General features: G+C 41.0%; 2 protein-coding genes and 1 long non-coding RNA gene across 7 annotated transcripts in view; 1 reads left to right on the top strand and 2 right to left on the bottom strand.

Annotated features, from left to right (window-relative positions):
• Positions 1-3333: 3333 nt before the first annotated feature.
• LOC309349134 lies at positions 3334-5130 on the bottom strand. The gene is made up of 2 exons (XR_014159747.1): positions 4724-5130; positions 3334-4572 (listed from the first exon to the last, which is right to left on the bottom strand). It is a non-coding gene; the product is annotated as an uncharacterized lncRNA (long non-coding RNA).
• Positions 5131-5231: 101 nt separating this feature from the next.
• On the top strand, positions 5232-18231 carry SDCBP (syndecan binding protein). 2 transcript variants are annotated; one of them, XM_081874709.1, is made up of 9 exons: positions 5232-5377; positions 10616-10681; positions 11554-11632; positions 12827-12936; positions 13614-13772; positions 14629-14804; positions 15919-16090; positions 16961-17052; positions 17566-18231. In XM_081874709.1, the coding sequence occupies exons 2-9, from the start codon at positions 10631-10633 to the stop codon at positions 17618-17620; spliced, it is 894 nt and encodes a 297-aa protein (XP_081730835.1). In that variant the 5' UTR covers positions 5232-5377; positions 10616-10630; the 3' UTR covers positions 17621-18231. The 2 variants fall into 2 exon arrangements, with proteins under 2 accessions (XP_081730835.1, XP_081730836.1); XM_081874710.1 differs by lacking the exon at positions 5232-5377 and adding an exon at positions 5989-6069.
• A 731-nt stretch (positions 18232-18962) lies between these two features.
• Positions 18963-22988, bottom strand: part of NSMAF (neutral sphingomyelinase activation associated factor) — a 36951-nt gene continuing 32925 nt past the window's right edge. For all 4 annotated transcript variants that reach the window (XM_081874107.1, XM_081874108.1, XM_081874105.1 and 1 more), the window contains exons 27-31: positions 22668-22748; positions 21499-21649; positions 20371-20473; positions 19744-19853; positions 18963-19310 (exon numbers count right to left, since the gene is read on the bottom strand). In XM_081874107.1, the coding sequence (XP_081730233.1) occupies positions 19216-19310; positions 19744-19853; positions 20371-20473; positions 21499-21649; positions 22668-22748 (540 nt within the window). In that variant the 3' untranslated portion in view covers positions 18963-19215. The remainder of the gene's footprint in view (positions 19311-19743; positions 19854-20370; positions 20474-21498; positions 21650-22667; positions 22749-22988) is intronic.

The raw sequence follows: 22988 nt of genomic DNA, 5'->3' as shown, positions 1-22988 counted from the left end.
GAATCTTCATGCCACACTTGCCATCCTCTCCTGGAATACCCTTTGAAAACCACTGTACTAAGTCATATCACAGTCGACCCCTTATTCTGGAGGGGGTGGGATCCATTCTCAAAAAAGAAAAGGAAAAGACCAGGGAATCTTGAAATAGATTGTGGTGCAGCCTGATTTTGAATTGGTTAAAAGAAATGAAGTGAATGGGTGAAATTGTTCAAAGTTATTGTTCTGATGTTCTTGAAGTATGAGAACTGAGGGTGCATTCCGACATGGAGAATATTGGGTTAGTTTTCCTGTTTATAGAGCTAGCACTTCTGTGCTAACTTTTCTTTCACACTGCAGTTGACCTGCTGCTTTATGGAACTGTGGCTTTTTGACAAGCCTAATAGCATCTTGCACTAAATTTCATTCACAACAGTGGGCGTGATGTGACACAACAACAAATATCATTGGTAGTGGTGTGCGGTCAATGGACTAGGGGACTAGGCTAGCCCCCTAAAGGGTCCAAGAGCACTCCTGCCACCTCCTCAAAGCCCACCTGGCTTTGGGAAGGTGGCAGCAGAGCTTCAGCATCCTGTCAGGTGGCCTGGTGCCTCCTTCCCAAAGCCCGAGAAGCTTCTGCCCATCTTAGGGAGGGAGGTATGATGTTCACACATGCAATGTCTGCTCCCAACTCAATCAGCCTTGGAAGCTGCTGCCTCTGGCCCTAACTGTTCCCCTACAAAAAAAAGTTCACCGCACACCACTGCTAATAACTTTCACTCACATATAATGCACATATAATATATGGGCAGCATTATCACTCTTTTTATTGCTTCATAAATAGAATATTTTGAGTATTCAGTTGAGTTTAATATTAGTAGTTTTAACAATGCCTAGTTTTAGGACAGCATCTAAGTAAGTTAGCTTGAGGAACTGTATACTTTTGTGTAATTCTTTTCATAGAATCATTATCTGGATTGTCTTAGTTATAGAGACCTAGGGTTATTTTTGGCCTTTTCAATGTATGAATATCCAACAGCATTGTTCTTTGTTTAACACTGTATTTACATTTCTCTCAGGTTGCTAAGTCACCTGTCCTTGTGCAAATATTTTCAAAGCCTACATGATAAACGATTGCAAGGAAAAGGTAGTGGAAGGTAGTGCAACTTCTACCTCCAGTCATTTTTGTTCCTCCACTTTGTCACGTTTCTTCCTGTCTTCTTGTACACGTAAGGCCAGGCCAAAATAACATTAGCAGCAATTTAATGGAAACAGAAACTAATTAAGAAAAGCACAAACTATCCCACCGCTGAGTGTATTTTGTATAGGTTAAAAGGTAAAGGGACCCCTGACTCTGGGGTTGCGGCGCTTGCTTTACTGGCCAAGGGAGCCGGCGTACAGCTTATGGGTCATGTGGCCAGCATGACTAAGCTGCTTCTGGCGAACCAGAGCAGCGCACAGAAACGCCATTTACCTTTCCGCCGGAGCGGTACCTATTTATCTACTTGCACTTTCACATGCTTTTGAACTGCTAGGTGGGCAGGAGCAGGGACCGAGCAACGGGAATCCCCGCCATGGGGATTCAAACCACCGACCTTCTGACTGGCAAGTCCCAGGCTCTGTGGTTTAACCCACAGTGCCACCCGCGTCCCAGTTATAGGGTAGTGAGGCCTAAAACGCAAGTAATTAGGTTCTCTGTGACTCACAGCAACAGACAGGGAAGACTTGTTCTGTTAGTGAAGCTAGAATATCAAAACGTCCCCTATAGCAGTCACACTATCTAGCCATTGAGCACAGTATTGCCTACTCTAGCAGCAAGCAATCCAAGGTCTCAGAACCAGCTCTTTCCTGCTTTCCCCAAGCTGGTGCCCTTCAGCTCCCATCATGCCTGACCATTGACAATGCTGGCTAGACCTCATGTGAATCCAACATCTCAAGGATGCCAGTTTGGGAAAGGCTGTATGATCCTGGAGATGCCAATGATTGAATCTGGGGTTGCTTGCATGAGTTCTAATATTCAGGTTGTCTCCTTGTCCCTGCGGGTAGATAAGGAAGAAAAAAGTTTGGCATAGATCCTATTTGCATTTGTCCTTGATGTTTTTTGTTTCAGTGTTTCCAACTTCAGGCTGAAAGTCTAATCATACACCCGAAAGTCTCGTTGAAAAAACTGGGATTTAGCAAATTGAGATTTGCCTGCAATTATATATATATATGGCATATATATGTGTTATATTGTGTTATTTTTCACAAGAAACCACAGGCTTTTGTTGCCCACCTCATTTGCATGTTGTTTATATATAGAACACATCTATAAATTTAGCATGTAGCTAAAATCATTGAATAAATATTTACGCAAGCCTCCCTCAGACTGTGGGTTTACTGAACAGACTTTTAAAAATAAACCATCTACAAGTGTCCTGAATTCACTTTTGTGGTGGTAGAATAGTTCAAATGTGACATACTCAAACCACAAATGTTACAATGTGTTTGTGGTTCACTCAAGAGCTGCATACTCAGTGATGTAAAATATTTAACAGAATGCATTATTAAATAATGGGAATGGAAATAGAAACACCAGAAATTTCTTAAGCAAAGAAAACTAGTTTCAGAATCAGAGGGAAAGAAAAGGGGTGACAGGACACAATAAAGGAGAAAGAAGATATGCAAATAGGTATTAAATTGAATTCCACAAGACTTATAGAACTGAAGAGCATGTAAACACCAAATTCTTTCTGACCAAACATTCCCAATAGATTACGGTAGTTCAGATTTTTATCATGATGATGATGATGATGATGATGATGATGATGAACACTACAGTTTCTAGTGTGACAGAGATGCACTATGTCAGAGGTTTCTGAAGGACAAGAAAGATGTTTAGAGATACAATTTCAAGTACTGAAGGCAGGGAAGCTAGTTCTCAGGATGAGTCACCAGGAAGGCTGATCATAATGAAATAGTGCAGTATCGTGCAAAGTCATCCCATCAGCACAAGGACTTCTGACTGTGCAATGGAAATTCCTCTCCTCTCTGTGTACCCTCTTCCACATCTGTTCTGGAGAGTTGGGAGAACCCCAAGAACAGAATTGGGGAGTGCACAGAGAGAGAAAGCCCCATTGCATGATGGGACAATTTCAATGGGTACAACCCAGAGTTCAGTTTTTGTAAGAAAAATCCAGATTCTTCTAAGAAAAATGTAATTCTGACTGCAATATCCAGTAATGGATTAACATAAATAGCATTTTCTCATGACACTCAAAATTTAATATCATCATTTCCGCATCAAATACAACTGATATCTCCTGCACAAAAACATTGGTGCCCCAGAACTGTGATATAATTTGATCATGAAGGAAGTTTATTTATTTATTGAATACACTTCTATAGCACCTTTCATTAAATTGATTCCATGAATAATACAGAACAAATTAAATAAAATCTGCCATTAAATCCAGAGGACAGCAGTATCTACAATAACCAACAACCATCAGATGCTTGGGCCAATAAGTATGTTTTTTAGCAAGCTGGTGCTTATCTTCTTTCCGAAAGGAGAGGATTCTACAAGCTGGGCAACAACTCAGAAAAGACCCTGCTCAATATGAACATCAGCAATCTGCAACACAACAGGAGGCCCTCATCCAAATCACTTAATGAATGGAAAGATATATCAGGGAGGCGTCCAAGTTGTTAAGGGCAACCTTTTTTGAATCCACGGATTCCTTAACCAACTACATTTCTTTCTGTGGCAGCCCTGTGGGGTTCAGGAGCCCAGTTATGTCACCCCTTGCCTCCAGAGCTGGCAGCCTCTCACCCTTGTCAAACACCCTCCCTTGTGGAGTGTTCCTTCAGCCTCCTCTCCTCTCTCCTTGGGAGTCCTCTGGGCAGCAGCTGCTGCCATCCCTGGTCTCTGAGCTGCCCCTCCTCCGTTGCCCCAAAGAGAGGTGGCTCTCAGAGGCACCATTCACCTGCAGAACTTACAGCCAGGGCTGATGCAATAAACAGCTGTGCAAGCCTTTGGGAGGCAGAGATGCAAGAGGGTGTCAGAGGAGGCAGGTAAGGAGAGAGGGACAGTGTTGCTCATGGCATCCCTGACCATCATTCAAGGCACCCCAGGGTGCCATGGCACACAGACTGAAAATCACTGGTTTAGGACATTAAAAGTCAATAACAAAATTGTAAACTTGGTCTGGTGTAAATTGAGATGCAATATTGTAAGTATGAAATCAATTTTTTGTTTCATGTGTGAAAAAGAATTATCGAAAAGAGCTATACTGTGGAAATGAACTGACATCAACAGTGGGCTGCTTCTAGAAATCCATGACCTTTAGAAATCAGCTGCTGTTATGAAAGTTCTTATTTGAATGATGCATAACACGCATGAAATTTGAGGAACTTTGCCGCTTGTCATGAGACTGCTTTATAGAACTTATGGGAAATTGCAGAACCTTAGTCACACTATTTTTCTAGTGAGTGAACTTGACAAAGATAAATGCTGTTCAAAATATATTAATGTGATTCAAAGACCAATGTTGCTATAAGGTCCCCCCTTTCTTTATGTCCATGTACACCTTTATGATCTATAAAGCAAGTCCATCTCTACATGGGGCAGTGGCGTAGCGTGGGTTGTCAGCACCCGGGGCAAGGCAAGTAATTTGCGCCCCCTAACCCGTGGATTTGCACCCCCAACCCTAATCCCCAGATGTTGTGCCCGGTGCGGCCGGCCCCCCCTGCACCCCCGCTACGCCACTGATATGGGGCACATTCATCAGCTAAAGTGTGTATGAAAGAGCTGAGCCCAAGTTCAGCACTCCATTGGCAGCTAGACATTCACATTGGGCCAGCCTACCCATGAGACAAGTTGAGGCAGCTGCCTCAGGCAGCAGGATCCACAGGGGGCAGCAGATCTTGATGTAGATCTTTATTCCAGGGCACCCATGAGACAAGCTGAGGTGACTGCCTCAGGCAGCGGCATCCACAGGGGACAGCAGATCCCAATGCCAACATCCTTTCCTGCTTTGTTCCTGATTCCTCACCCCTTCTTCCCTGGTGGGGATGGAGCTGCAATTGTGCCAAAATGTCTTGGGCCAGCCTTGCCTTAACACACATACACAAAGCGAGTCCCGTGCTTCGAGCTACCTGACTTGTGCTGGGGGCGCGGGGTGCCCCACTGAGCCCAGCAGGCCTGATCAAACAAGCCTGCCTAAGACAACCACCAGCCCGCCCCCCTCCCTCCGCTGGTGGCGCATGCGCGCAGGACTCTCCGCCAGCTGGCTTGTGTTTCGCCCGACGCCGCCTCCTCCTCATAGAGGAAACGCCAGGACCCGAAGCAAGAGCCTCCGCCTCACAGCCAGCCTTGCGCTTAACGGTCCGGGAATCGAAGTCGTCGCCCTCGATTCGTTCGGTGAGCCTCTCGTCTTTTAGGACACCGTCGGCGGAGGGCGCGGGAGAAGCGGGGCGGGTGGGCGAGAGGCCTGAAGCAGGCTGGGCCGGGCCCTCTGTTCTCCCTTGGCGGCTGGGCCGGGGGGCGGCCCTGAAAGGCGCTGAGGGGGCAGCAGCGTCTCCCTCCCTCGGTAAAGCGGCGCGAGGGCTTAGGCCAGACCCGCTTGAGACGGAAACAGCCCCCTCCGGCTCCGGCTGAGCGGCGCGGGCCCTGGGGAGCGCGCTCTCCGTCTGCTCAGAGGCGCGCCTCGGGTCAGAAAAAGGGCTTCGGGAGGCGACGCCCCTGGTATCTGCGCGGGTGTTTTGCGCCCCCCCCCCGTAACGGCGCGGGTGGCGGGGCGGGAAGCCTGGTCGGAAGCAAGCCCCTTTCCCCTAAGTCTCGCGAGGGCGAAGGGGGAGCGGCAGCTTGGCGGGGCTCCCGGGCTTTTGATCGGCGGGGAAGGAGGGCGGGCGGCCCCCGCGGACCTCCGTCTCCCTCGAGGGGCGGGGAACAAGGTTGAAATCGGAGGGGAGGAGTCGGGCCAATCCAGGGCAGGGGGTTTAGCGCGGGGTCGGGGAGGGTTGTCTTTTGGCTCAGAGAGCGAAGTTGAGGTCGGCGGAGGAAGCAAGACTCGGGTCGATTCGGTTTCGTTACGTAGACTGTTTACTTTAAAGGTGGGAGAAGGAAGTATTTCTGTGAGTAGCGCAGCGCGCTTTCCACTCATGTGATTTACGTCCTCTGAAAGTCAGGATCTGTTTTGATGTTCACAGCAAACCCTACAGGGATCTATCTATCTATTTATTGTGGCATAAGCTTTTATGAGCCACAGGCCATTTTATCAAAGATGTTGAATTTAGTGGGTGTTGCATGCTGATGGGATGGACTGTAGTCCACAAAAGCGTAGGCCATAATACATTTGATTGCCACGAGACTCCTTGTTGGGTTTACTGCAGCAGGCTAACACAACTACCCCTCTGGAAAAATGAATGGGATTTGTTTTCTTTTTGAATTCTATCTAACACAGTCCTATATGTGAAAGTGTGTTTTCAATTAGGCTAACTTTCTAGTTTTCAATTAGCCTAACTTTCTAGTATGAGTGTTCAGGATTGCAACTTTAGAGGATCTGTGCTGTCCGTTCCAAATGTATACTTAGATGAAATACACAGTCTTTTTGAATGAAGCTGTACTTCATATTTTGGCAGACTTTTCTCCTGCCCATAACTCCACTTTTTCTCTCTCAATATAAATTGACACTTTGGCTGTATTTGTTCAGTCATTTTTTAAAATACGCGAAATCCAGCATCCTTCTCTCACAGCAGCCAACCAGATGCTTGTGGGAAACCTGCAAGCAGGACCTGGGCACAAGAGCACTCTCCCATCCTGTAGCAGCTGATATTCAGAAACATCACTGTCTCTGACTTTGGAGGCAGAGCATGGCTATCATGGCTAGTAGCCATTGGTAATCTTATTCTCCATGAATTTGTCCAGTCTTCTTTTAAAATCATCCAAGATGATGGGCATCACTGTCTCTTGTGGGAGTAAGTTCCATAGTTTAACTGTGTTGCATGAAGAAGTAATTTATCTATGCTGAATATGCATGCACTCTTGTGATATGAGAATCAGAATCAGATTTTATTAAACGGTCACAGACCAGATTGGTTCGTACAGCTAGTCAGCGAAACATAACACCAGAAAAAAACAAAGGACAGTTGTGATATGAGAGAAAGAGGAAACATTTTCTGCATTCACTTTCTCCATACCATGTATAATTTTTTATAAACATCTCCTTCATGTCATTTCTGCTCAACCTTTCTCTAAAAAGTCCCATATTCTGCAACCATTTATCATAGGGGAGTCACTCCATCACCTTGATCATTTTGGTTGCTCTTTTCTGAACCTTTTCCAACTCTACTGATTTACTGATTAATTGATTGATTGAGGTTAGACAGCCAGAACTGTCCACAGTATTCCAAATGTTGTCACACCATAGATTTGTATAATGGCACCATGATATTGGCAGTTTTAATTTCAGTTTCTTTCCTAATGATCCCTAGCATGGAATTTGCTTTTTTCATGGCCTCTGCGCACTGGGTTGCCATCTTCATCAGGCTATTTACTGTGACCTCAAGGTCTTGTTCCTAATCAGTCGCTGCAAGTTCAGACCCCATGAGCATATATGTGAAATTTAAGGGTTTTTGCCCTGACACTTTACACTTGTTTACATTGAATTGAATTTGCTATTTTACTGTCCATTCATTCAGTTTGGAGAGATTCTCTTTTGAGATTTTCACAATGTCTTTTTCTTTTAACAACCCTGAACAATTCAGTGTTATCAGCAAACTTGGCCACTGTGTTGCTCACTCCTTACTCTAGATTGTTTATGAATAAGTTTAAAAGCATACGTTCCAATACTGACCCTTGAAGGACTCCCACTTTCTACATTCTCCATTTGGAGAATTCTTCATTTATTCCTACTTTCTGGTTCCTGCTACTTAACCAATTATTGATCCACAAGATGACCTCTCCTTTTATTAAACAACTGTTAAGGTTACCCAGGAATATTTGGTGAGGTAACTTGTCAAAAGCTTTTTGAAAGTACAAGTACTCAACATCAACCAGATCACCTCTATCTACATGCTTGTTGACGCTCTCAAATAATTGTTATATGTTAGATAGGACTCACCCTTGCAGAAGCCATGCTGGCTTTGTTTCAGGTTTGTTCTTCTGCATGCTTGGTTATTTTATCTTTAGCAGTATTTTACACCAGTTTTTTGGGGAGGACAGACGTTAAGCTAACTAGCTTTTAATTTCTAGGAAGGATCCTCTCTCCCTGCCCAATCTGTTTTTTAAAAAGTGTTACATTGGCTACAGTCCTCAGGAATGGAGGCTGATCTGAGGAATAAATTGCATACATTTGTTAGAAGATCAGCAATTTCACAGTTGAGTTATTTGAGAACTCTTGGTTGGATGCCATCCAGACCCAGCAATTTGTCACTTTTTATTGTGCCAATAAGGGCGAGAACTTCATCTCTCGTCACCATTATCTCTGCCTCAGTTCCTCAGACTTACCTTTAGTAAAAGTTAGTTCAGGCACTGGGATCTGTCATATATCTTGCATTGTGAAAACAGATGCAGAGAGTTCATTCAGCTTCTCTGCAATCTTACTATCCTTCTGTAGCACACCACCTCCCTAGACTCTCCTGCTACTAATATATTTTAAGAACCTTTTGTCTGCTTTCACTTTTTTGGTCAAAGTTTGTGTTCCTTTTTGTTCTCTTAATTTGGACGATACTTAAATTTTTGAAGGAAGCTTTCTTGTCTCTAAGCATGCTGGCATCCTCTTGGTCCTTGTGGTACATTTCCTGATTTGCAGCTTCTAATATTGAGCTTCTAATATTGTGTTTTTAAACAACTTCCAAGGTCTCTTGCGGGGGCGGGCGGGGTGAGCGCGCACATAATCCAAGCATTTAGCTACTGGCTAATTATCTCCTAGGTTACATGCAAATCCTGAAATATTTTAGAAGCTTGGCTTTTAGTGTGAATTTTTTGTGTTTCTTTTCAAACATAAGTTGTTAGTAAGGTTAATTGAACCAAGTAAACCAAGCCAATATTTGTCCATATCCTGGGGCATGTTGAGGGCAACTCTCTTTTTGCTCCAACCTAATAGGGAAAGGGGAGGAATAATACTTCCTAATAAATGGTTGTAAAACTTATCCAGGAAAGAGTAGAAAAGTAGAAAGAGAGAATCATAGAATTGTAGAGTTGGATCAAAGGTTTTGGAATTATTAGTTCACATCTATTATAGTCATACCTTGGGTTGAGCATGTTTCGGATTGAGCGCATTCGAGTTGTGCTCCACGGCAAAGCCCGGAAGTAACGGAGCGCGTTACTTCCGGGTTTTGCCGCATGCGCAGACGCTCAAAACGACGTCATGCGCGGAAGCGGCAAAACGCGAGACGCATCTTACGTTGCATTCAGGATGTGATTGGGGATCCGGAACAGATCCCGTTCGCATCCTGAGGCACCACTGTATAATGTCCCTTTGACTCCCTGTGCAGTCAGTTTGTATTGGATGAAAAGATGGAGAGGAGGGAATCTGTAAAATTAACCCAGTAAAAAGATGGATTCATTTGTAGCTCAAATTGACAACCTTGGCTACTATTCAGAAAGTGAGGATTCCAGTATGCAATCAAATATTCCCTTCTAGTGGGGTAGATGGGAAAAGATAACAATCTGAACTGTAAAATAGTGTTTTAAAACAAAATTCAGCCTCCCCAATGCTCTTTCAGTACTCTTTCATCAATTACAACTGATAAGATTTCTGCAAGATACATTTGTGCCTACAAATGGTGACTAGCTCTCAAAACATCTGATTTCTGTTGGACTGCTGAAGAGTTGCATATTTGCATTAGATATTGTAATGGAAAGTGCATGTTTCTAGTGTGATATTCATTCTAGGATAGGATAACCAACTATATATTTAAAAAACCGAGGCTCAATTTACTCAAGTGCAGGTGCAAAACATGCACGTGAAGGAATCTCAATGGATACAAGAGAGCCTTACTTTCTCCATAAAGTCATACCTCATGTTAGGTTTGCTTCAAGTTGAGCGTTTTCAGGTTGTGTCCCATGACGTTCTGGAAGTACCGGAAAGGGTTACTTCTGGGTTTCACCGCATACGCAGACGCGCAAAATGACGTCACACGCAAAAGCGGCGAATCGCAACATGCGCACGCACAGACGTGGGTTGCATTCCTTTCAGGTTGCGAACGGGCCTCCGGAATGGATCCGTTCGCAACCAGAGGTACCACTGTACTTCTGTCAGTGTGAAAGTATAATTGGTATGCATAGAGACAGCATAAGAGGGTATTGCAAGGAATGGAAAGGCTATTCTTTCCCGTGTCCGTCAAGACTGTCTTGTGTGCCATGCAAGTTCCTTGTGCTGTAAAGCATATGTAACAGTGCAGTCATATTGATGTTTACCTGGTAGTAAGACCTGTTGTATATTGCTGAACTTGCTTTTTAGTAAGTTTGCATGGAATTGTGCTGTTATTTGCATGGTGCACAGATATGACTTGAAAAAAGTTAGTTTTTTCAGCATCAAGTAAAAATTTCTGAGGGATTAAAAACAAAAAGCTATGCTAGGCAATTCTGTACCCAACTTGCATATAAGTGCTACTTCCTCGTTCATTTTAAGACTTTTTGTTTTATTTCTTTCAGGCTAATTCTGTGAAAATGTCGCTGTATCCTTCCCTGGAGGATCTGAAGGTGGACAAAGTAATTCAGGTATGTCAAAATATATTTTATGGGGGAAACCAATGTTTGCTGAAGGTCAAAACAGTAACCATTTGAAAATTCTATTTCTGAAAAACATCTTTCTGTATATTCTAGACCAGCACATAAAAATATATTCTTGTATAAAGATTATCTTTTCATTATGTGCATAGTTTCTGCTGTTATAATAATTATGCTAAGTGTGTGCTCGGACAGTTTAGGCCTCTCCAAGTATGTGTGTGTGGATGGATACGCAGGCACCCTATGAACCTTTCTGATGTAATACTTGAATTATTTTTGCTGCGGTTCCAAACACTGTCACAAATTGCCTTGAAATTCACTCTGTTTGAAAAGTAACTTTACCATGCACAATGGGTCACAAATCCAAAGCCTCTTAGGTGTATGGAACTAATTCTTTAGTATAGTTCTTTAGAGCCTGATCTGTTTTTATTTATCAGATAAATTCCCAAATTTGTATTAAGGAAACTCAAAAGTAAAGCAAAGGATAAAGAATAAAAGTATTTGTAGTACACATTCAATATGTGTTTTGATAAAAGTAGCTATTATAGAATAAGGCGTGTGTTTCCTCAGCATTATTAAGTCCCACTCCTCAAACAAAGTTACTCCTAAACAGGTTAGAAAATTGTTTTGAAAATAAGTTCCCCATTTTGAAATTCACATATTTTTGTGAGCAAGCAAACGTAATGTAACTTGTTACTCTTAACAACTGGAACATATTGGTTTGTAACTAAATATATATTTATGTAACCTAAAGGCATAATTAAAAGTTTTTGGCTATGCAACCCACATGCCTCTCGTATTATAGAACTATGTCTGTTTCTAAACTTTAAAAAGTTTTTTTTTTACTTTATCTTCCTGTGCAGGCACAGACATCTTTTGCTTCAAACCCAGCCAATCCAGCAATTTTATCTGAAGCCACAGCACCTGCCCTTCAACATGGAAGTAAGTTACTTTAGTGCTAAGAAAATATGAGGTAGCAGAAGCTAAATATGTATTGCACCAAAAAAATACAACCTTAACAAAAGTCAGTAGACATAACACAAGTTCTCGCTAAACTACCGTATTTTTTGCTCTATAAGACTCACTTTTTCTCTCCTAAAAAGTAAGGGGAAATGTGTGTGCGTCTTATGGAGTGAATGCAGGCTGCGCAGCTATCCCAGAAGCCAGAACAGCAAGAGGGATTGCTGCTTTCACTGCACAGCGATCCCTCTTGCTGTTCTGGCTTCTGAGATTCAGAATATTTTTTTTTCTTGTTTTCCCCCTCCAAAAACTAGGTGCATCTTGTGGTCTGGTGCGTCTTATAGAGCGAAAAATACGGTATTTATTTCACTGGTTTGAAGTGAGAGGTTTTTATTGATCTCTGGAAATGATAAGGATAGGCTGTATAAAGATAATTGCTTTAAAGAGAATTAAATGGTGTAGGGTGCTTGTCAGTCTAAATCTGTTTGAATTACTTTTGCATGTGTTCATAAGGATTTCTGTTCCATCCTCCTCCTGCATTAAATGTGTGAATTTTTTTTTTGAGGGGGGGGACCCTGCACAATATTGTTTAAAAGTATTTATGAAGCAGCCTGGGGGCTGCCTTTTAATGAATGTTGTCTTCTTCTTACCTATAATACCCTTTCCAAGTGGCTAGAAAGTCTAGCTGCTGCTGCACATATTCACAATGGGAGCCTCAATTGCCCCCGGGAGCATTGGGATGTGATGACAGGGTAGGGGTTTTTTTTTTGCATATGTTGTTCCTGGGAGGGAAGGTATGTCACTGCTCCCAGTGGCATATGAAACCCTATTTTCAACATACCTGGCATCAGCTGTGCTTTGTGGCCGCTTGAAGCAGCTATTAACTGTTTTGAAAAAGTTTTTTTTCCCCTTTAAAGGCAGTCCTCGGGCTACCTTGTAAAATCCTTATGTGGATTTTCTAATCTGAGAGTTGCTGGTCAGTGATCCTAATAAGCTTTCAATATGTAAATCCAGTAGCTCCAAGTGCAGTGGTAACTGTCAGCATGTTGTAAGGGAGTATAGGATTGCTTTAGTCGGATACTTGTCTTCTCACCTGTGAAATTAAGAACAAGTATCATCTCAACAGGCTCTAAATAATAGTAATAGTTTAACATTATTTTTGTTTACTTTCTATAGACTTGTATCCCAAACTGTATCCTGAACTTGCCCAGTATATGGGTCTAAGCCTAAATGAAGAAGAGATACAAAGAAACATGGCAATGGTGCCTGCTGTAAATTCTCAGGGGGTAAGTATCAACCATCTAAGTAGGACTAATTTAGGTTTCCTTGTGTTTTGCTAAAATAAAAGAACATTATAAAAGCAAGAGCTGAAATATTAGGGGTGTGCATCCTCTCTTGTACCCCAAATGATGATACACATTGGGGTGATTCAAGTCCTGGGTCAGATTGTGCCCTTAATAAGTCATAGCAGGGGGCTTCAAACCCTCCAAGAAGCACAGTTGCAACATTTTTTAAACACACACACACACACACACACACACACACACACACACACACACCAGATTTACCCAGCTTTTCTGAGAAACTAGACCAAACTGACTGAGTAATCACCCAGAGCTTTGAGGAAAGTGGGGAGGTGGGAGATATTTTGTTTGCTTTTAGTTGCAGTGAATTTCCCAATTTGCTTCAGGGCTGAAGGAATCCAACAACTTGGAAATAAACCCCCAATCTGCACGTTGGTGTGCATCAAATGAGTCTGCCTTGGGAACCCAGTTTGTTGGCTCCTGCTCCCATCAATACCTGTGATCCTAAGGATTCTAAAATAATACAACTTTTATAAAGCACAAAATTGTTGTCCTGAAGTCACTCATGGGTTTGTCCCATTTAAAGAAAAGGCCTATAAATGAGACTTTATTCTGCCAGTTTGTAAGGTCTGCTTATTTTAAGGTCTTCTAATTCTCAGCTTGTTGCAAGCCCTTCTGCAGTGAATTACATGGTGGCTCCAGTAACTGGAAATGATGTTGGAGTTCGCAGAGCGGAAATTAAGCAAGGAATCCGTGAAGTAATACTGTGTAAAGATCAGGATGGAAAAATTGGACTTCGTCTTAAATCAGTGGACAATGTATGTATGATAAATCTGATTTTTAAAAAATAAAAAGTGACCCATTAATTTCAGCTGTCTAGAACTGAACACAGTCAAGTTGCTATATAATTGCTAATCTAGATGTTAATTTTATGGCTGAATTTGCATGTTTCACTAAATGTTCTGTTTATTTTTAACTGTTAATCATATAAAATATTGTACAGATGTGCAAGTAAAAATATAATAAAACACTTTGCATTTAAAAACATCAAAGCATTTAAAGTAATCAAAATAATGTGGATATTCATCAATTTGGATCATTTCTCAGCATGAGCATGTAGGAAAACAGATTTTAAGCAAAACATACAGGGTAAGATTCACCTAATGAGCCCCATCAACTGAAGCCATGCACAAATACCATCTACATAAGATTTCAGCTTGCCAGATGAATGATTCCTAATCTAATACACTCATAATGCTCTGCTGAAAGTATGGTGTGGAAAGCTATCCGCATGTGGCTGCCAACATGTTGCTGAACTTCAACTCCCATCAGCCTCAGCAAGCATGCCAAAAATCATTGGCATTCTTGAATGGAGCCCTTCCACAGATAATCAACTTTGCAGCTTACTCAACTTTCTTAAGAGAGTCTAATATTGGCTGGATATCTTGTTTATTAATTAATTATATTTCTAGAATAAAATGAAATGTATGTGCATGTTAATTAAAACCACAACTACCCACCCACTCCCTTTTTAATGGTAGCTGTTGCCAAATGTGTATGTGATGCATGTATTCTGTTTTTTTACTGTGCTGCTCTTGCATGTTTTCTCTAAATGCATTGGAAAGATACTGGATGTTAATTTACTTTCATATGTGGACATATCTTTGTGTTTAGGGTATTTTTGTCCAGTTGGTTCAGGCCAACTCTCCATCATCACTAGTTGGCTTGCGGTTTGGGGACCAGGTTCTGCAAATTAACAGTGAAAACTGTGCAGGTTGGAGCTCTGATAAAGCCCACAAAATTCTGAAGCAAGCACCTGGAGAGAGAATTTCAATGATCATCCGTGACAGGTAAACCATCCAGAAATGTTACACACCTTCTTAGACATCTTTGGAGTTTCATAGTTGTTAAGGAGGGCCTAGAAGTTGAATGTGTTGGGTCCCCCCCCCCCAACCTCAGTTTCCTACTGTGACTAGCTTAAGGTCAGGGCCTAAGGTTGTGCACACAAAGGTGTGTTAATATGCCAATAGGTCACACATATCTGATTTTTCCATGTACAGATCTGATTTTTCCATGTGCACGTTCATCTGCCCAAGTGCTTTCCAGTCCACACAAGTGACTGGTGCTTGATGAGATTTGCACTATGTGTTGTCTCCTCCCTGAAATTAATATTTACCCACCCTCCCTGAGTTCCAGAAAACTCAGGTCCATTGTGGGCATGTGTTCAGATATTTGGTTCCCTGTGCATTCGGCCAATTTTATTTCTAAAATAACAGACATGCACAAAACACCTGATAAAACTATTTTTTTTTTAAAAAAAATCATGGGTCATGCCTGGCTCTGCCAGCAGCCTACCAAGTAGTGCCTTGCTAACAGAAGTAGGATGTGTGGCAATAGATAGCACCCAGCAGAACATCTCACACACACCCCACACGTAAAAGCCCAACTGCCCAATGTGCTTCAGTATGTCTGGATTATACATTGGATTACAGTGGTACCTTGGTTCTCGAACTTAATCCATTCCAGGAGTCCATTCAACTCCTGTAACCGTTCGCAAACCAGGTGCAACTTCTGATTCCTGTGCTCAAGCGGAAGCCGCGTCGGATGTTCAGCTTCTGAAAAATGTTCGCAAACCGGAACACTAACTTCCCTGTTTGCAGTGTTTGGGAGCCGATTTGTTTGAGAACTAAGCCATTCAAGAACCAAGTTACCACTGTGTATATTAACTACAGATTGGGAGAATCCAGGTTGGATTGTTGCTTGGATAATGACAGTGTCACATGGATGACACAAAAGGCATGTACACGTGGGATGTATTGAATCTATTTTAAACTGCCGTGTCATAGAATCATAGAATAGTAAAATTGGGAAGTGTACACAGCCTAATACCTTTGGATACAGGTTAGTGATTTAGGACATTAAGTAAATACTCCAAACAATAAACCGTGAACGTTTTTCTTACAGGCCTTTTGAGCGAACTATTACCATGCACAAGGATAGTACTGGGCATGTTGGCTTTATATTCAAAAATGGAAAGATAACTTCAATAGCAAAGGACAGTTCTGCTGCTAGAAATGGACTTCTGACAGAACACAACATCTGTGAAATAAATGGTCAGAATGTAATTGGCCTTAAGGTGAGTAACATGCAAGATAATACACACTCAGCAAGTAATGTATTTTGAAAAGTGAAAGCGATATTGTTTTAAATGGGCAGAAGACACATGCAAAAGCTTGTCCATATAAATTTATTTGATTGATAGAAAACAGGACCTGCAATCCTGTGGTCCCTGGGAGTGTGTGTCAGGGGTCATTGCACCTTCAACCACCTTCCATGGTTCAACAGCAGAGATTCAACAGCAGCTAAAACATCCTGATCCTTTGCCCTACAAAGTATTCTTGCTGCTAGACCTGCATAGATCAGGCTCTCTTCTTTCAAAAAGGTTGCTGGTTCCTCAGGCTAGTGAAAGGAAATTAAACAGAATTGTACATTCACTTCCCTATTAATGACATTAACACATAATTTTTGTCTTACTGGTTGTTCTGCTGCTTGGAAGTACTAGTAGCATGTAGTATGAAGGCAATGATGACAGCAGTGGGATACGCTGTAGGTTTGCTATAGGTGATTAAGTGAGAGCTTAGACTTTTAATTTAGCAAACTACATTCCAGAATATAGTCCAGCTTTTTATGAAAGGGGCTGTTTACACTATCTACTACCTCAGGGAATGGGGAACCTGTGGCCCTCCAGATTATGTAGGACTCCCATCAGCCCCAGATGGTATAGCTAGTGGTCAGGGGTATTGGGAGTTGTAGTTTAGCAACATCAGGGGAGTCACACATTCCCCAGTCCAGCTGTACATGTGTATATGTGTTCAGAATTTATCACCTCAGTAGTGCTTAAGACAGCTAATAACAATTAAAACTATTGTGGAAGCTACATCCACGATAACATCCGTAAGTGCCAAGCTTCAAGTTAGAATTCATGACTTTCTATCTTGCTTCATAGGATGCCCAAATTGCAGACATACTAACATCAGCTGGAAACGTGGTGACCATCACTATCATGCCTTCTCAAATTTTTGAACACATAATCAAGAGGTACGTGTAAAATACTTCTCCATTTAAATAGACTAACAATCTCTTAAAAGAATAGGCATGCTTTGATTGTAGGATCTTCAGAATAAATATCAACAAATGTAATATGCATGTGGTGTTAAACTCTTATACAAATGTGGCTAACAGTGGCAGAGAGTCTGAAAATCTTTAACTATTCTTGTCAAGCTGCTTCCTGAAATTTCAAAACAAAAAGGCAAATTTCAGCTTAGAATGAAGCTTATAAATGCTTCATACCACTATTGATTTTAAAGTGTTATTGGCACTAAAACTAATTCTAGGAGTGAAGGAATGTAGAACTTAGTTTTTTCTTTTGCTGCCAGGAAATGGGTTGAGAAGCTACTGCAGTAAGCTTGCCTTCAGCTTTTGAGTTTACAGCATATGGTCTTGTGCCTTGTAACAAATGACTCCAGTGTTGCACTCCTTGCTGCGATATTTTTGCAGCTTTGGAATTAATCTGCTTTTTACACATTGTTAAAGATTCATTATTATTTTCAGGATGGCTTCAAGCATTATGAAAAACCTGATGGATCACACCATCCCTGAAGTCTAGAAATCTGTTTTTGGGTGCATCTGTAATGAGAACTTCGCTAAACATGGGCTACTTAGTCTACAACTTTTACGTTCTGCACATGAGCCTTTCTTTAAGCCCAAAGCAGATATACTGCCTTGAGTATTTACATTATTATGGCTGGGAATGTCACAATCCAACATATTACCTTGCTCAAACTATGAATTTTGTAGCCTTATACTTGTCTCACAAAAACCAGTATAACTCTTTTTCATAGGGTTATACTGTTTAATTCAACACTTTATATAAGCCATTGGAATGAAAACTAATGTATCTTGTGTCTTTTGCTATCTGTGATCCAAGCACATTGCTGCCCTTTGTACTTTTTCAGACGAATTAGTTTTTCTACTACCTTCTGCTAGGAAGGATATTTACATTTATGACTTGTAGTGCTTGTTAACTGCTGATTTTAGTAACCATGTTTACAAAGCATGCCAGTTAAACTGAGCATAACATATCATTCCATAGACATTTTAAATAGCAGAGGTGAGCATTTAGGTTTTGTCTTACTGCTGCTCTTTTACAAGTTGTTCTGATGTGCTTAAATTATGCTGCCTTAACCATGTTAAACAGAAATAAAGTCTGAAAAACAAGGTTTTCATTTTCTAACTATACTGATGACGGTCCCTAAATTTCTCCCCCCCCCCCAAAGCCAATAACTTAATTAGTAGTGGAAAGGGGGGTGAGCTGTCATGTTGAGGTGTGGATCCTAGCTTGGAACAGTATGTACACTAACATAAATCATTTTACTTTTGAAAGAGTGTTACCTTAATTTCTTGCCTTTCTGAATTTTATTAGTTTGTGTACAGCTATTTGGCAACTGACATTTTCTTTGAAGGCTGCTGCTCAAGACTTTAAAGCTTTCTACAGTGGTTGAAGTTGTTTACATTGCCGGTCCCTATTACATAGCCATTTCAGTCTGCTGGTGAGGAGTTTTGGAAGGTGGGATTGTATAACACAAAGGCCTTAACCCCCATTTTTACAGGTAATGAATGCTGCTATGTTCCTATTAAAAAGTACTTCTCTACATAACTGAATCCTGATGCTTTAAAAGGAGCATTAGAGCAGGGCTTGCAAGATGCAGTTGGACCAGCCAGCAGCCCACATCTACATGGCCAAAGGCCAGGAATGATAGTTGTAGTCCAACAACATCTGAAATGACAGTGATGCTGTATCTAGCTGCAAGGATACTAGTAAAGATACGTTTGTAATGATCAGGATTAAATTCAGAGATAGGATACACTTGTATTTTGGCTAAGGCCTGAGGTTTATCTCCATTTTGTGGAAAAAATATAGACAAATAATGTTAAGTAGATTACCGTGGTTGCAAGTTAGAACCGCTTTGGTTACTGAAAAATAAGTCTTTATTTGACAAGCATTACAGGCAATAATAACATTCATAAGGAAATACAAGTGCATACTGTAGTTCAGCATTGTAATTGCAGTTTTCAACTAGACAGTGGAGCTAGACCCAATCTCAGCTCTTTGAACTTCAGCAGGCATTGCTACTTGCGAAGAAGGTCCTTTAAAAAGTTCACTTTAAAATATCCATATGTGTTTGAGTGAGAAGGCACTATTTAGTATTGCTGTTTCCAGAACATGATTTGTCTGTCTTCCCCTCCTGTGATTATGCTGCTGCATCGTTCATTCATCCACATACAAGTTACAGTACCTAGGAAAGAGACAGGTGTGCATCAGATACTTGTTTCACTTACCATTTATTATCCTTATCATTAAATCTTGGTCTTATTTGGTTAATGCATTGCTAGATTTGCCCATAATCATCTAGAGCTGCACTCCACACTATGGTTGTGCATATATATTATAGGCCCTGAGCCAGAGATCATCATTGCAACCAACTTTCAGGTGCCATTTCAGATTCTAGGGCCACAGCTATACATCCATATTTTGATGAATTCTGGCCTTTTGTTTCTCAGGCTGTACAATGGAAAGTACTTCACATTAAGTTCTAAGGTATAAAACAGAGCCCCAGGGTATAATACATTCAAACACACCTAACCAGGATCAATATATTAATATCCCACTACTTAAAAGATTTCAAAGTATACTTGCAGAGTTTTAAAAGTTGAGAATTTCACACATACCAGAATGTCCTGTGATTCTTTCTACTATCTTCCCTCCAACAATATCCCAAACCAACAATTCTCCTGACTGACTTCCTGATAAGATGGTGTTGCCATCCCATTTGAAACATCTGCAAAAAGCAAGTTGTTAGATCACAAGTGAGTCAGACAATGCTACTTAAAACCAACCCTCAGCCTCATTTTTAGCCAAGCAGCTGCTGTGTGCCCAAGTTCTAGAAGACATCTAGTTAACCCCCCTGCAATGTAGGAATCTCAACGCACTGTTTCCCATCCAATCTGAAGCCATACTGGACATATACATTAAACCCTTTGAGCAAATGCTACACACAAAATACATTCTTATGTAAGTATCCATGTATGCATGTGCACGCACACCATTGCATAAAGTGATGTTTTTCACTATCTAAACACACCAATACTGATGGAGGTCATTGGAATAACTTGATCTAACTCAGGAGCAAAGAACTTAATGCCTGCTGGATTACAGCTCCTACCATCCTTGTCTATTGGCCATGCTGCCCAAGACTGATGGAAGTCGCACAGAATCTGGAGGGCATGCATGTTGATGGCTATCCATGATTCTACTGCAAATCCCTATATGAAACAGCAGTGCATTCCAAAACTTACCTTTGGGGTTCCTCCGAGCGCATGGAAGAGATGATCATTCCAGTTTGCACATCTGTCACTTTAAAGTAGCCATCTTCTCCTGTGCTTAGTAGGTGCCGGCTATCTGTGAAACAAGGTAACTGCTCTGGATTATTTAAATCAACCCCACAAAATACATTCAGTCCATTCCCATGCATATTTAAAACAGGTCTCATTAAGTTCTATGGATAGCTACTAGTGAGCAAATCCCATTGCATGGCACCATAAAGGCTGCAGTGCCAAAACTCAACTCACGTGGTGCAACAGGAGGCTTGTTCACATAGGACACTGAACACAGATACAAGCTGTCTTGACACATGAACAACTGTTTATATGAGTGTACACTAATTTGTACAGCTCAACGGTTGTACACAATAAAACAGACTCTACACTTTAACATTACATGGTAATAGCTGAGTGTACAGTTCCAGTATTGTGTTTACGGTTTCACTAACACTACACTTACTCAATGTTATGTATGAATACCCATTGTGTGTAGTTTTAAAATAGGCAGCTTTATCAATTACTTGTTTGAGTAAAGAACAAACCATCTCCTAGGCATCAGCACAATTCCTCTTAAAAATAATCTAAACTAGCAGTGTTTTATTTTTATTTTTAAACTACCATAGGCAACTGGATGGGTGCTTATAAATCCAACTTAGCTGGTGGCTTGCTTTACCAAAACATCTCTACATGACTTGGCAGAAAGGTTTCTTTAAGCAAACAAAATTATTTGGATGGCTTTTTTGTTTCAGGCCAACAACGCAATACAAATGATTTAACATTAGGATGTTTTGGTAGGCAAGCTACTCCCAATTTTCATGGGTTACTTCATTTCCGGTCTTTTGTATGACTGCAGAGTGAGGGTGGATACACACTAAAATTACAAAGCCCTAATCAGAGGGGAGCAAGTTGGTTGCAATCCTACACACACTTTACGTAGGAGTAAGCCCAACTGAACACACTGGAACTTGCTTCTGAATAAACATGCATATGGTCACACTGGATATATCAATTCAATACGAATGTCTCTGAATAATCTCGCAGCAGACTGAAGTATTTTTCTCTTCACAATGTATGTATTTTAGAAGACATTAACACATAACATACCGGGACTAAAAGCAGCATCAGAGACAGTCCCTGAATGGCATGGAAGTTGATGCAAGATAGAAGCAGTAGTAACATCCCAGATACTAATAGATCCTTCTTTTGTTCCTGATGCCAGCAGGGTATATGCAGCATTCAAGTTGATTGTATTTACCTAGGTAATTAGGCATATGTATGAGATGATTAAAGAAGTAACAAGCACCATGAAGCAAGAAAGGCAAGTAAGCAAGCATCTAAAAGGCAGCCAGTCATGACTAGAGCACTTAAACATTCAAGGCAATATGCACAGTGGCCTGGATCCTATGGTCTTATAAACAGTCAATGTAATGGCTTTATTGTAATGTATTTTTTTGTTTTTATCCTTTGATTCTTAATTTTTTGTAAGCTGCTTAAAGACTCTTGTAGTGAGATGCTAACAAGTCAAATAAACAAATCTTCTACATGGTCCTTTTTGGCAATGCTTCGGGGAACTATTACTGAATTCTCCTAGTGTTACAGATCTATATTCCAGGAATACAGGCATAATTTGTTAAGATGCAGATAACTGCATTTTCAAAATTTAAGCTCAACATGTAAATGATTAAAAAAATTATACATTAGTTTTTCTTCATGAAGATACATTGCTGGGTTAATCTAATCTAGATACACTTGTTTTATGTATTAAACAATTCCAAATATACAGACACTGCCAACATACCTATGCTAAAATCATCAAGAGGAGTGGCTTTCATATTGCTTTTTGAGACCGAGATTGTAAACCCATAAGAACCTACGTAAGAATCTACGTAAAGCAGCAGATATATAGATGGTAGTATGTAAAGATAATCAAACACAGAGCATTTTCCACAAGTGGAAAACTAAAATCAAGTTTTCATTTAAAACCAGGAAAAAGGTTTCTCATACATGTGTGTATGCATGTGCACATGTGTGTGCCCCTCTTCCTACTTCCCGTGGTTTCTCAAACCTATGTCTAAATAATCACTGGAATACGAAGAAAACATCCCATTATATTTGCATATTGCTGTTACCAATTCTGACCTTTCAGGCAATGGCAATACATCTTTAAAATAAGCCTTCACACAGACTTCCCTCCTGCCCCACCCCCAAAATTTGTTTTGCTGAAGTTTGAATTGAAACAAAATATATGTGCACACAAGTATCTTAATACTCACACTAACATCATGTTCCAATTCAGCAAGCAATTCAAACCGCTTCTTGGTGCCCAGTAAGTCTGCAGGAATGCACTGCCACACCTAGAACACAAATATTTGAACTGACGTAAGCTTCTCCTTTGGCCAGATATGACAATTTAAATAACCTAAAAGTAAGAGCTAATTTGTAATTTTTGGGATGGAGAGCTTGTGGCTTTCCAGATGTTGCTGGACTCCCAAATTCCATCGGCATCAGCCAGCACTGCTAGTTGTCAAGAATAATGGCAGATTAAGCCAACAACATGAGTCAACGGTGTGATGCAAACCAAGCCTTACAGTTGG

Source organism: Podarcis erhardii, assembly GCF_964252035.2.
Source record: "Podarcis erhardii genome assembly, chromosome: 8".
NCBI lineage: Eukaryota > Metazoa > Chordata > Lepidosauria > Squamata > Lacertidae > Podarcis > Podarcis erhardii.
The sequence above is the reverse complement of the archived record's forward strand: the minus strand, read 5'-3'. Positions and strand labels throughout refer to the sequence as shown.